The sequence below is a fragment of the Coregonus lavaretus genome (assembly GCF_964263955.1).
Source record: "Coregonus lavaretus genome assembly, chromosome: 30".
In the NCBI taxonomy this organism is placed as follows: domain Eukaryota; kingdom Metazoa; phylum Chordata; class Actinopteri; order Salmoniformes; family Salmonidae; genus Coregonus; species Coregonus lavaretus.
In genome coordinates, this window is record NC_140017.1 from 22,889,952 (window position 1) to 22,904,771 (window position 14,820).

At 48.5% G+C, this 14,820-nt stretch overlaps 1 protein-coding gene and 1 pseudogene across 2 annotated transcripts; both read left to right on the plus strand.

Moving 5' to 3' along the window:
- Positions 1-552: 552 nt before the first annotated feature.
- LOC311106119 (claudin-4-like) lies at positions 553-1,844 on the plus strand. Its single transcript, XM_084148436.1, has one exon. It carries the CDS (start codon positions 667-669, stop codon positions 1,291-1,293), a length of 627 nt encoding a protein of 208 aa, XP_084004562.1. The 5' UTR covers positions 553-666; the 3' UTR covers positions 1,294-1,844.
- Positions 1,845-2,989: 1,145 nt separating this feature from the next.
- On the plus strand, positions 2,990-13,152 carry LOC311106161 (claudin-4-like; annotated as a pseudogene). The gene is made up of 2 exons: positions 2,990-3,544; positions 13,126-13,152. The product of its transcript is annotated as a claudin-4-like (transcript).
- The last annotated feature ends 1,668 nt before the right edge of the window (positions 13,153-14,820 follow it).

A 14,820-nucleotide genomic window follows, 5' to 3' on the forward strand; every position in this document is an offset into this window, starting at 1 on the left:
AATGTCAGGTAATAGATAGCCAAAGCAAAATAACATTTTGTTAAAACTCGCTAATCTAAAACTCTATATAGAGCCAACCCTTTGATTTGAGAAATGAAAGGGCTCTGTTCATACTAAGAGGAAAGGGGTTGGGAACTATCTCAATGTAATTGTCTGAATGTCAGATTATAATACTTCTCTACTTCTATTTGAGTTTGATGTAAAAGTAGAAAATCCTTATTCTCAGACATGAACAGAGGTTTTTATATTAGTTTAATACCACAGAATGTAGTGTAAGCATGAAACCCTGATACTGAGTTTAAACTTTAAGGGTGTTGGCACACATGGTTACTCTTTATAGTTTGGCTAAAACTGTTTGAACACTGGTGAGTCACAATGTGGCTGTTCCACCTGTACCATTTAATAGACAAGAGAAGACAAAAAACATCATGACGACATATGCCCTGGGGGGGAAGCGGCAAGGCATGTCAAAGGTGTGTTTGAGCGTTTGTGTGCCAAGCCCCTCCCAAGTCAGGTGTATAAAAGCACCTGCTCCCACTATGGCTTAAACATTGACACTTGGATATCTTTCAAGCAAGACATACCAAGGAACTGATTCCTAAGAAGACACTCATTTTTGGCAGATTTCCTTCATCGACTCCTCCAGGACTTAAAGAAGAAGAAAATATGGTATCTGCTGCGTTTCAGATGCTGGGCACAGCCCTGGGCATCATTGGCTGGATCGGGGCCATCGTGGTCTGTGCCATGCCTCAATGGAAGGTCACAGCCTACATCGGCGAGAACATCATCACAGCCCAAACCACTTGGCAAGGCATCTGGATGAACTGTGTGGTCCAGAGTACAGGTCAGATGCAGTGTAAGGTATACGACTCCATGCTGGCTCTACCCCAGGACCTCCAGGCTGCTCGTGCTCTCATCATTATCTCTATCATGATGGGCCTGGTGGGCATCCTGCTCGCCGTGGCCGGGGGCAAGTGCACCAACTGCGTGGAGGATGAGAGGGCCAAATCCAGAATAGGCGTGGGCTCGGGTGTAGTCTTCATCATCGCTGGCGTCCTGTGCCTCATCCCCGTCTGCTGGTCGGCCAACACCATCATCAGGGACTTTTACAACCCCATGCTGAACAACTCTCAGAAGATGGAGCTGGGGGCCTCGCTCTACATCGGCTGGGGGGCCGCGGCCCTCATGATATTGGGAGGAGGGTTCCTCTGTGCCAACTGTCCCCCTAAAGAGGACAATTACCCCACTAAGTACACAGCTGCCAGGTCCGCAGCACCCAAGGACTATGTTTGAGGAGCATCAGAGAGAAACGTCAGAGAGAGAAGGAAGAGAAAGAAAAGCAAGAGAGATCATAAAAGACAGAGAGAGACTATGTATATTTATACAGGTGCTGTGCAGTGTGATCCTTACTGTCACACATTGTGATTTTGTGATTGTTCGATCATGTTTGTATGATATCACAGCTTGATTCGACTGCTAAGTGACAAAATTCCAATGTATTTGACTTTAGCTAAAGACAGACAGTACTTCCAGACAGTGGCACTTGTATAAGTAAAAAATTACATGATGGCATGTAACGCACCCAGAAAAGGGTGTGGATGGACAATGTCAGCTAATACTCCTTCAGACGTATATTCACAATACATAGAATGAATAAGAACTAACCGAAGCTATTATTTGAAAACATTATAAAATATTTCAGAATGAACTGAATGGGTTTCCCATAACGTTTGCATTGAAAGTGTACATTTCATTCATCATTTTTACTAAATATATATTTTTTAATGTATGTGTGATTCTGTAAATGTGATAAAAACTGTAAATAAATATTTTTGTTCAACTTCAAATGCACTGTCTCATGTTTTCTTTGACTGTACATGAGTAACAACCTTTGATCATATATCAAATGAATGAATCTTTATCCCTCAGCATGGTCATGCTTATTCGTAGCTCTTCAGCCACACCCCACACCAACCGTCAAACAGACTATTTCATTGAGAAATGACAGAGTAGATAGATTAGACTACTATTTAGTAGACAGTTTCACCTTAAGAGTAAACATCTCCATTCTCTTGTAAATATATACCATATATACCCTCTAGCCATGCTGAAATGTAGGCCTAACATTTACTACATTAGCCTAGTTCAATAACATGCACCAAAATTGGTACATTTAACTTAAGCGAAAAAAGACAACTGATTGATGGCTAGATAAGACCTGAGGTTGAGAAATGCTTTAGTCTACACTAAAATTTTGAGTAGGATGATTCACTTTTGAAGTTCCCATAGTCTCTTGACCATCCTTCATTGTCCAATAGTGCCCCCTAAAAACAACATTCTGTTACATGTTCCCCATCACTGCTAACTACACCCCACTTCATTTGGTATTTTGGTAGTCTCAGTGAAAACATTGTGTGTCCTGAATAAAGTGTAAATCAGTGTGCAGTCATTTAAAAAAACAATAGTTTTAAACACCTCCAAATAACACATTTCCGAATAACCCAACTCTTTCTCCATATCCTTCTTGTTAAAACTCCATAGTCAGTTTCCAAGTCATTCTTTGATATCAGTCACATAGTAGTGAGTCAGAAGTAATAGCTGTTTTGTTTCTGTGTCAGGTGGCTATATGACCTTGAAGCTGCTCTTTTCTCTTAGGTCAGCACTGCTAGAGGTCACTGGGCTTCTGTCTGTTTGTGTATAAACATCTATCAGCAAATGGGAGCAGAGCAGGGACTTTTAGTATCATATGCCTGCATCATATCTCTGTTTTTAACACATTACAAACTCCACCTTCTACAACACTACAACTCTATAAATACTGGCCTCTTTTGTGTGAACCATCTTTGAACTCTTTGGGAATAGCTGGACTCCTCGGGATCTGTCCGTTAGAGTGTGATACTCAGGTAGGCGTGTGTGAGACTCAGGTTGGAGTGTGTGAGGTCAGGAACAATCAGTTGACAGTGTGTGTGTGAGGAACTATTCAGTCAAGATGGTTTCCCAGGGGATCCAGATTATGGGAATTGTCATGTCATGGATCGGGTAGTTGATGGTCATCATTGTGTGTGCCCTGCCTATGTGGAAGGTTACAGCCTTCATCGGAGCCAACACTGTCACAGCACAAACCATCTGGGAGGGAATGTGGATGAACTGTGTGGTGCAGAGCACGGGCCAGATGCAGTGTAAGGTCTACGACTCCATGCTGGCTCTACCCCAGGACCTCCAGGCTGCCAGAGCCATGATCATCATCTCCATCCTGACCGGTATGATCGGCATCTGCTAGTCGATCGCTGGAGGGAAATGCACCAACTGCATAGCAGAGGAGGGATCCAAGGCTAAAGCCTGTATCGTGGCTGGAGTCCTCTACATCATCTCAGGCATCCTCTGCCTCATCCCAGTGTCCTGGTCGGCCAACACCATCATCAGGGACTTCTAAAACCCCCTGCTGATCGAGGCCCAGAGGAGGTAGCTGGGGGCGTCTCTGTATATAGGCTGGGGTGCCGCAGCACTGCTGTTGATGGGAAGGGGGCTGCTGTGCTGTGTTTGGGTACACCTACTCATTCAAGGGTTTTTCTTTATTTTAACTTTTTTATACTTTGTAGAATAATAGTGAAGACATCAAAACTATGAAATAACACATATGGAATTATGTAGTAACCAAAAAAGTGTTAAACAAATAAAACATATTTTGTATTTGAGATTCTTCAAAGTAGCCAACCTTTGCCTTTATGACAGCTTTGCACACTCTTGGCATTCTCTCAACCAGCTTCACCTGGAATGCTTTTCCAACAGTCTTGAAGGAGTTCCCACATATGCTGAGCATCTGTTGGCATCTTTTCCTTCACTCTGCGGTCCAACTCATCCCAAACCATCTCAATTGGGTTGAGGTCGGGGGATTGTGTAGGCCAGGTCATCTGGTGTGTTGGGTTAAATGTCCTGTTGAAAAACAGATGATTGTCCCACTAAACCCAAACCAGATGGGATGGCGTATCGCTGCAGAATGCTGTGGTAGCCATGCTGGTTAAGTGTGCCTTGAATTCTAAATAAATCACAGACAGTGTCACCAGCAAAGCACCCCCACACCATCACACCTCCTCCTCCATGCTTCACGGTGGGAACTACACATGTGGAGTTCGTCCGTTCACCTACACTGCATCTCACAAAGACACAACGGTTGAGACCAAAAATCTCCAATTTGGACTCCAGACCAAAGGACAGATTTCCACTGGTCTAATGTCCATTGCTCATGTTTCTTGGCCCAAGCAAGTCTCTTCTTCTTATTCGTGTCATTTAGTAGTGGTTTCTTTGCAGCAATTCGACCATGAACGCCTGATTCACGCTATCTCCTCTGAACAGTTGATGTTGAGATGTGTCTGTTACTTGAACTCTGTGAAGCACTTATTTGGGCTGCAATTTCTGAGGCTGGTAACTCTAATGAACTTATCCTCTTCCTTTCCTGTGGCGGTCCTCATGAGAGCCAGTTTCATCATAGCGCTTGATGGTTTTTGCGACTGCACTTGAAGAAACTTTCAAAGTTCTTGAAATTTTCCGGATTGACTGACCTTCATGTCTTAAAGTAATGATGGACTGTCGTTTCTCTTTGATTATTTGGGCTGTTCTTGCCATAATATGGACTTGGTCTTTTACCAAGTCTTTTACCCCCGCCTTGTCACAACACAACAGATTGGCTCATTTAGAAGGAAATAAATTCCACAAATTAACTTTTAACAAGTCACACCTGTTAATACAAATGCATTCCAGGTGACTACCTCATGAATCTGGTTGAGAGAATTCAAAGGGTGTGCAAAGCTGTCATCAAGGCAAAGGGTGGCTACTTTGAAGAATCTCAAATATAAAATATATTCTGATTTGTTTAACACTTTTTTGGTTAATATATGATTCCATATGTGTTATTTCATAGTTTTGATGTCTTCACTATTATTCTACAATGTAAAACATTTTAAAAATAAAGGAAAACCCTTGAATTAGTAGGTGTGTCCAAACTTTTGACTGGCACTGTATATAAGATATATATATATTTTTTTATATTTTCCTTCATTTTTTTCCCCTAACCCTACCAGACCTCCCCTAATCGTAGTATACAAATGGACAACAACACTTAAGCTTCTACTTCCAGCTTTTACATACTATATACAATTAACGGACACAGTATATTTTACAATAGTTATCTTTTGTTTGTTTTTAGGCCCATCCTTCAGCTCCACTCAACCCCTCCCATCTATCTCTGAACACCATCCAGTTTTGATTTGTATTTGCCATATATATTTTTCAACTGTGCTGTGATGTTTCACAAAAGTTCTGAATCTTTCTATTCTCATAGATTCTACATATTGTAAATGAATGTCACGGTTTCGGCCGAGGCTGCTCCTTCTCCTTGTTCGGGCAGGCTTCGGCGGTCGTCGTCTCCGGAGTACTAGCTGCCACCGTTCTATGTTTCTATGTTTGATTGGTTTTGTCTGTTTGTTACACCTGTTCATTGTTAAGTGTTCATTATGCGTCCTATTTAGTTCTCTTGTGTTTGGTCAGGTGTTGTGTGTAATTGTTCGATGTCACGTGTAGTAGTTGGTTCGCTGTTCTGTGCTCTCTGTATTTCGTTTGGTTTGAGAGAGTCCTGCACGTTGTGCGCATTTACTTTGGTTCTTACCAGTGTGCGTATGTTTCGCCTGTGGCCTGTTGCCGTGTTTGGCTTGTATTTTCGGACTTCACTAAAGACATCTGTTTCGAATCTCTGTGTGTCCTGCGTGTGATTCCACGTTACCTCTACACTCAACCCTGACAGAATTACACACCATCTCTATGGAATCAGCAGGAGCACCCGCACCCACAGAGATCATCGAGGAGCGCCTTCGTGGACAGGAGGACAGGATCAACCAAATCGGGCACGCCCTGGACCGAGTGATGAACACCCTCCATCGATGGGAGACCAGCGGGGTACCCACACCCCCACCTACCGCACCATCACCATCGGTCAGCCCGCCTGTCCAACTTCCGGAACCCAGTGGGATTCGGCTCTCGCTCCCGAGGGCGTACGACGGCACCGCTGCCGGGTGTCAGGGGTTCCTGTTGCAAGTTGAACTCTACCTCGCCACCGTACACCCGGCGCCCTCGGGACACGAGAGCGTTTCCGCCCTCATCTCCTGTCTCACCGGCAAGGCGTTGGAGTGGGCCAACGCCGAATGGAGGAGAATAGACGCCGCTACTATCACCTATGCGGAGTTCTCCCGCCGCTTCCGTGCAGTGTTTGACCATCCACCGGAAGGGAAAGCGGCGGGGGAGCGTCTATTCTACCTCCGGCAGGGGATGAGGAGCGCTCAGGAGTTTGCACTGGAGTTCCGGACTCTAGCGGCAGATGAGGGGTGGAATGAGCGGGCACTCATAGACCACTTCCGCTGCAGCCTCCGGGAGGACGTCCGCAGAGAGTTGGCGTGCAGGGATACCACGCTTTCATTTGACCAATTGGTTGACATGGCCATTCGGCTGGACACCCTGCTCGCTACCCGCGGGCGTCCCAGGTGGGGGTCGCCCATTCCACCCTCCAGCACCTCCGAGCCGAGCCCTATGGAGCTCGGAGGTGCTGGCGCTAGAGGAAGGAGAAGAAGGAGCCCGAGGGGGGCCGTCCCCTGCACCAACTGTGGCCGTGGAGGGCACACCGCGGCTAGGTGCTGGGGAGGGTCTCCTGGTGGAGGAGAAGGCAGGCCACACATTGGGGAGTCCTCCCAGGTGAGTAGGCGCCCCACTTACCCAGAGCTTTCTGTCGTACACATAACCATACCTGTTTGTTTTCCACAGGTTGCACCTCGTTCCCAGCATAAGGCGCTAGTAGATTCAGGCGCAGCTGGGAATTTTGTAGATCGCAAATTCTGTGTAGAGTTAGGGATTCCCCTCCTTCCGGTAAATAATCCTTTCCCTGTACATGCCCTAGATAGTCGTCCGTTAGGATCCGGGTTGATTAGGGAGGTCACAGTGCCACTTAGGATGGAGACGCAGGGGGGTCATGAGGAGACAATTCAGCTCTATCTGATCGACTCTCCTGCGTATCCGGTGGTACTGGGGCTTCCCTGGTTGATTACCCATGATCCTACTATTTCGTGGCGAGAGAGGGCTCTTAAGGGGTGGTCTGCTCAGTGTGAGGGGCTATGTCTGGGTGTTTCCGTAGGGGCGACCTCGGTGGAGAGTCCGAACCAAATGCCCGCATTGCACATTCCCCCCGAGTATGAGGATTTGGCACTCGTGTTTAGCAAGACGAGAGCGGCGCGGTTGCCACCTCATAGACAGGGGGATTGTGCGATAGATCTCCAGGCAGGAGCTGCGCTCCCGCGGAGCCATGTGTATCCTTTGTCACAGGAGGAGAAGAGGGCAATGGAGACATACATTGCCGAGTCTCTGAGACAGGGATACATACGGCCCTCCACTTCACCCGCGTCCTCGAGCTTCTTTTTTGTGAAGAAAAAGGATGGAGGTTTGCGCCCGTGTATTGATTACCGCGGTCTCAATCAGATTACTGTGAAATATAGTTATCCACTCCCGCTGATTGCGACTATGACGGAGTCATTACACGGGGCACGGTTCTTCACAAAATTGGACCTCAGGAGCGCATATAACTTGGTGCGCATTAGAGAGGGTGATGAATGGAAGACAGCATTTAGTACTACCTCCGGTCATTACGAGTATCTCGTCATGCCATACGGGTTAATGAATGCTCCATCAGTCTTCCAATCCTTTGTAGATGAGATTTTCCGGGACATGCAGGGGCAGGGAGTAGTCGTGTACATAGACGATATTCTGGTGTACAGTTCTACCCGGGCCGAACATGTAGCCCTGGTGCGCCGAGTATTGAGGAGGTTGTTGGAGCATGACCTGTATGTCAAAGCCGAGAAATGTCTGTTCTTCCAGGAGTCGGTCTCCTTTTTGGGTTATCAGTTGTCTGCATCAGGGGTGAGGATGGAGGTTGACCGTGTGTCAGCCGTGCGTAATTGGAAAACACCAACCACGGTTAAAGAGGTGCAGCAGTTCTTGTTTTTTTTTAAACCGGAGGTTTATCCGGGGTTTTGGACAGGTGGCAGCTCCCATAACGTCCCTTCTGAAGGGGGTCCGGTGCGCTTGCGGTGGTCAGCTGAGGCGGACAGGGCTTTTGGGAGACTGAAGGACCTGTTTACCTCGGCTCCAGTGCTGGCGCACCCGGATCCCGCTTTACCATTCCAAGTGGAGGTGGACGCGTCTGAAGCCGGTATCGGGGCTGTTCTCTCACAACGGTCCGGCACACCACCTAAACTCCGCCCCTGTGCTTTTTATTCGAAAAAGCTCAGTCCGGCGGAGCGTAATTATGACGTAGGGGACAGGGAGCTGTTAGCCGTGGTACAAGCCCTAAAGGTGTGGAGGCATTGGCTTGAGGGGGCTCAACACCCTTTTCTCATTCTGACTGACCACCGTAACCTGGAATACATTCGGGCAGCTAGGAGACTGAATCCTCGCCAGGCTCGGTGGACTATGTTTCTAGCCCTGTTCGTGTTTAAGATCACTTACATCCCTGGGTCCCAGAACGGGAAGGCAGATGCCCTGTCTCGGCGGTATGACACGGAGGAGAGGTCCGTTGAGCCCACTCCCATACTACCTAAGTCTTGTCTGGTTGCACCGGTGGTATGGGAGGTCGATACGGAGATCGAGCGGGCATTACGCACCGACCCTAGCCCTCCACAGTGTCCGGTGGGTCGGACGTACGTCCCGCTCGAGGTCCGGGATCGGCTCATTTATTGGGCTCACACGTCACCCTCCTCCGGGCATCCAGGTATTGGCCGGACAGTGCACTGCCTTAGCACAAAGTACTGGTGGCCAACGTTAGCCAGGGATGTGAGGATTTATGTCTCCTCCTGCTCGGTGTGTGCCCAGTGTAAGGCGCCCAGACACTTGCCCAGGGGTAAGTTACAACCCCTGCCCGTTCCACAACGACCCTGGTCTCACCTCTCGGTGGATTTTGTTACAGACCTTCCCTCCTCACAGGGGAATACCACCATCCTGGTCGTTGTGGATCGGTTCTCGAAGGCCTGTCGTCTCCTTCCCATGCCGGGTCTTCCTACTGCCCTACAGACCGCTGAGGCTCTATTTACCCACGTCTTCCGGCATTACGGGGTACCCGAGGATATAGTGTCTGATCGAGGCCCCCAGTTTACCTCCAGAGTCTGGAGAGCGTTTATGGAACGGTTGGGGGTTTCGGTGAGCCTTACCTCGGGTTACCACCCGGAGAGTAATGGGCAGGTCGAACGTGTCAACCAGGATGTGGGTAGGTTTCTGAGGTCATATTGCCAGGGCCGGCCGGAGGAGTGGGCGAGATATGTTCCCTGGGCCGAGATGGCACAGAACTCTCTCCGCCACTCCTCCACTAAACTAACCCCTTTCCAGTGTGTGTTAGGGTACCAGCCGGTTCTGGCACCTTGGCATGAGAGCCAGATCGAGGCCCCTGCGGTGGATGAGTGGGTGCGGCGCTCGGAGGAGACGTGGAACGCTGCACACATCCATCTGCAGCGAGCCATCCGTCGACAGAAGACGAGCGCCGATCTCCACCGCAGTGAGGGGCCAGTGTACGCACCTGGAGATCGAGTCTGGCTCTCAACCAGAAACCTGCCCCTCCGCCTGCCCTGCCGGAAGCTGGGTCGGCGGTTTATTTAAACTGTGTGTTTTCACCTTGTGGTTGTGGGTTTTTGTTCCTGTACAGTCGTTGTCACTGTGGACTTCTCGTATCGTCATTTGTTTTGTGGTTTTCGTGTTGCACTTTAATTAAATAAAGTCATGTTCGCTCAACGCGCTGCGCTTTGGTCCACTCCCTCATTAGACGATCGTGACAGAAAAACCCACCGTAAAAGGACCAAGCAGCGTGTCCAGGAGCAAGGAGGCTGGACATGGGAGGAAGCGCCGGGTAAGGAGATCGAGAGGCTGGCGATGGCCCAGGTGGGCAAATCGTGGTCCTGGGAGGACATGCTCGGGGGCAAGGGACCTTGGGGTAGGATCAAGGCCCTGGCGAGAGAGGAGCAACGGCGTCAGCAGGGCCATCGTCGGACGGACGAGAGGCAACCCCAAAAAAAATTTGGGGGGGGGGCACAGGGCTTGGGCGGCTGGGCAGCAGGAGGCTGCCACAGGGCAATTCGGAGGGGAGGCCACCGGGTTTTGGGGGCCAGAAGGCAGGTTGGCTCGGCCGGGATGGAGAGCGGAACCAACTTCCCGTACTCAGGCATGGCAGCATGGGACGGGGCAGGTTCCGCGGTATGCGGAGCAGCGTACGGTGCCACGAGTGGTCCGGCACAGTCCTGTACGTCCTGTGCGAGCACCCCGCACGTGTCGTGCAAAGGGGGGTATGCAGCCAGGACGGAGTGTGCCGGCTCAACGCTCGTGGTCTCCTATGCCTCTCCGCGGTCCCGGATATCCTGCTCCAGTATCACGTGCTGTCATGTCGGTACGGGTACACAGCCCTGTACGTCCTGTGCGGATGCCTCACACAGAGTGTGTGAAGGTAGGCATTCAGCCGGGACGGGTTGTGGCCGCTCTTCATTCCAGGTCTCCTATCCGTCTCCACAGTCCGGTGAGGCCTGTCCCTGCTCCACGCACTAAGTTAATGGTGCGCGTTGCCAGCCCAGCCCGGCCTGTCCCTGCTCTACGCACAAAGCCTACGGTGTGCGTCGCCAGCCCAGCCCGGCCTGTTCCTGCTCCACGCACAAAACCTACGGTGTGCGTCGCCAGCCCAGCCCGGCCTGTTCCTGCTCTACGCACAAAGCCTACGGGGTGCGTCGCCAGCCCAGCCCGGCCTGTCCCTGCTCTACGTACAAAGCCTACGGTGTGCGTCGCCAGCCCAGCCCGGCCTGTTCCTGCCCCACGCACAAAACCTACGGTGTGCGTCGCCAGCCCAGCCCGGCCTGTTCCTGCTCTACGCACAAAGCCTACGGGGTGCGTCGCCAGCCCAGCCCGGCCTGTTCCTGCTCCACGCACAGAACCTACGGTGTGCGTCGTCAGCCCAGCCCGGCCTGTTCCTGCTCCACGCACAGAGCCTACGGTGTGCGTCGTCAGCCGGATCCAGCCTGTTCCTGCTACTCGCACCAAGCCAAGGGTGCGAGTCGTCAGCCTGGTTCAGCCCGTTCCTGCTACTCGCACCAAGCCAGGGGTACGAGTCGTCGGCCTGGTCCAGCCCGTTCCTGCTACTCGCACCAAGCCAAGGATGCGAGTCGTCAGCCTGGTTCAGCCCGTTCCTGCTACTCGCACCAAGCCAAGGGTGCGAGTCGTCAGCCTGGTGAGGCCCGTTCCGAATCCACGCATCAAGCCTAGGGTGCGTATCGTCGGCCAGGTCCGGTCCGTTCCTGCCTCACGCGCCAAGCCAGGGGTGCGCGTCGTCAGTCCAGATCCTACCAGCTGGGTCAGATCGGACCGGGGGCGCTACGGGGGGATTGAAGAAGGGTGGTGGTCAAGCCCGGAGCCGGAGCCGCCTCCGAGGAGTAATGCCCACCCAGCCCTCCCCTGTTTGGGGTTTTTGAGGCGCGGTCGCAGTCCGCGCCTTTAGTGGGGGGTAGTGTCACGCTCTGGCTCCGGGACTTTGTATGTTGAGCCAGGGTGTGTTCGTTTCGTTGTGTTCTGTTTGGTTGGGTTGTCTATTTGGTTGTGTTTCCTTGTTTGGTCAAATGACTCCCAATCGGAGGTAACGAGTGTCAGCTGTCGGCTCGTTATCTCTGATTGGGAGCCATATTTAAACTGTGTGTTTTCACCTTGTGGTTGTGGGTTTTTGTTCCTGTACAGTCGTTGTCACTGTGGACTTCTCGTATCGTCATTTGTTTTGTGGTTTTCGTGTTGCACTTTAATTAAATAAAGTCATGTTCGCTCAACGCGCTACGCTTTGGTCCACTCCCTCATTAGACGATCGTGACATAAGTTTTGAATCCAGCGTCATTTTGTGTATCAGTTCATAAACCATGTGCCATGGAATCGGTACAACGAAAATCTTTTCCCAACTATTTTGCAATCTATATGGCATAACTGTTCTTTTTTTTTTCTTTAAATGAAACTGGTATACCTTTTTATTTATCACAATTTTCTTTAACCAATTTCGGTCTTTAACGTAGGGCCGACAGACAAGTTCCTTACTTTCTCTCCCTTCCACTTGCCTCTTCCATTTTTGTGGTAATGCTGCAATTAGTTGGTTGTAATGTTGAGTAGATGTTGTTCATGTCAGTGAATGTTAAATATCTACTTAATTAAATTGAATTTAAATTAGGACACTGTGCTCGAAGGACTTGTCTGATAGTTATTTTATAAGTGTAATATAATGTTGTTGTTTTTTAAACACCTATTTTCTCTACCACTGAAGTACCCTGTTGATATCCATTAATGTAAAATGAAATCCATTAAGTTAGGAATATATCAAGTTATGTCTCCATTTTGGCACTGTCTTAACATTGTTCCTGTAATTAAAACAATTGTATCATCATTGTAAATAAACTGTACAATATAATCAGTCTGTATTATCCATTTATTTGTGAAAGTGCAACAATTAATCCCTCAAATGTGTACTTTGACTGGAGTATTAGTGAGGTGAATGATCTATCTGTTGAGGTAAATCATTTGAGCCAGTATCAGTACATACACCCCTATGCTCTGCTCTGCTTGGTGTGTAAACCTTGACCTATTTAGAATGACTTGTGAGATGCTTGATAACAATCAGAGATGCATGTTGACTTGATCATAAATCTGAAAAACAATAAGATGGGGAAAATAAGAATTTGGCTGTGTTTACACAGGTGCATATAAGCGTGCTTTGCCATGGCATGGTCGACTGGAACAATCATAGGCTACACGCTTTTATAAAGTGAACCACTGTTGGCATTTTAGCACCATCTAGAAGTAGGCTACTATGCCTTCAGCTTGTTTGCAAATCCTGGGCATTAGCCTCGGCGTGATCAGATGGTTTGGATACATTATCATCTGTGCGCTTCCCATGTGGAAAGTGATCGCATTTCTTGGCAACAACATTGTCACAGCACAGATAATGTGATTGGCCTTTGGATTAACTGCGTGGTAGAGAGTACGGGGCAAATGCAGTGTAAAGTCTACGACTCCATGCTGGCACTACCTCAGGACCTACAGGCGCCCCGCGCCCCCTGATGGTCATCTCCATCATGGTCGCACTCATTGCCATCCTGCTGTCTATGGCTGGGGGCAAATGCACCAATTGCATCGAGGACGAACAGTCAAAGTCCACAGTCGCCACAGCATCTCGGGTATTTTTCATTGTCGCTGGCATCCTGGTCTGCTTGCAGAAGCGGTGCATGGGTAAAATCACTGGGGAAGCCAAAACAATTTAGTCCAATCAATGTAAGCTAAATATGATGTGGCTGTCCATGGTTCTGATTTCTGTGTGCATGCGTGGGTAGAAAGTAGAAAAACATGACTCACCCTACTTGTAGAGAAATGGCAATGCCATCCTCCTCTCTTTTATGTTGACGAAACAGTCTATCACTGTCATACAGTACACCCTTTAAGTTTTTGTTGTCCTAGGCTACCAGGCTAAAATGCTTGCTCGCTAGGCTAACTTCCGTTCATGGGCAATGTTAGCTAGTTAACATTAATTAGCCTTCTACATCTAGCTACATATTGCTTACTCCTGTGAGAAACATTCAGCCTCTTGCGAATTGAAGGAAAATTATGAAACAAAGAGACGAAATATACATTTTTGTTGGGCTTCCCTTGGCATCCATGAATACACGCCACTGTCTGCTTGTCAGCTCACGTGATCATCCGAGACTTCTACAAGCCTATACTGATTGACACACAGCAGCAGGAGCTCAGCTCATCACTGTTCATAGGCTTGGGGTCCGCGGGACTAATGATTCTGGGTGGAGGATCTCTAGCCAGTGTCCACCAGGCCAGGATCGGGGACACTCCTCCAAATAAAACGTGGCGAGATCTGTAAAATCCTACTCGGCAAGAGCAGATGGAAATGTTTGCTTTGAACATTGAATAGCCTAACAATGTTGCTTTGGGCCTTTGTGAACAGACTTTTTTGTTTTTACTCCAATCATTTTAATTTCAAAGTTTTTAAATTGACAAGAGATGTCTGTTTTTATTCCATATTTGAATGAGTGATATCAAACTGTTGATTCCTTTCATTGCTGGAATTGTGATTGATGGGTGTGGAGTAGTTGGACAGCTGCCTGTTTAGGATGGGCTACATAGTCTGGCCATTTACCTTGAGGCAGTGTGGTAAGATTGTCCACAAAGTAAATTAAACCAAATGCCAATAAAACTATTTAAATCTCCTCAAGGGCCCACTTGCTGACTGCAAACTGGTCTCAGAGCATTTCATATTCCGTGAACTTCCATTTAGTATGGTATGTTACATTTCCTATGGTATGTATTAATTTGTGGATGTCCATCACCCATTTCGTATGATATGTTACGAATTACATTTAGTACTATATGTTAAGAATTTGCAAAACGTAGTGTATATGTTATGAATTTTCAAAACATATGATATGTTTCGAATTCTAGCTAGGTAGCTAACGTTAGCTAACTGGCTAACATTAGCTAGGCTAGGGTTTAGGGTTAAGTTTAGGAGTTAGGTTAAAGGGTTAAGGTTAGGGGAAGGGTTAGCTAAAAGGGTTAAGGGAAGGGTAGCTAATATGCTAAGTAGTTGCAAAGTACTAAGTAGTTGAAGTTGCTAAAATGCTAAAGTTGTCCGTGATGTGATTCAAACTCACAACCTTAGGGTTGCTAGACGTTCGGGTTATAACCCACCCTGACCAACCTCCCAACCTACTTTTCGGTGGGAGG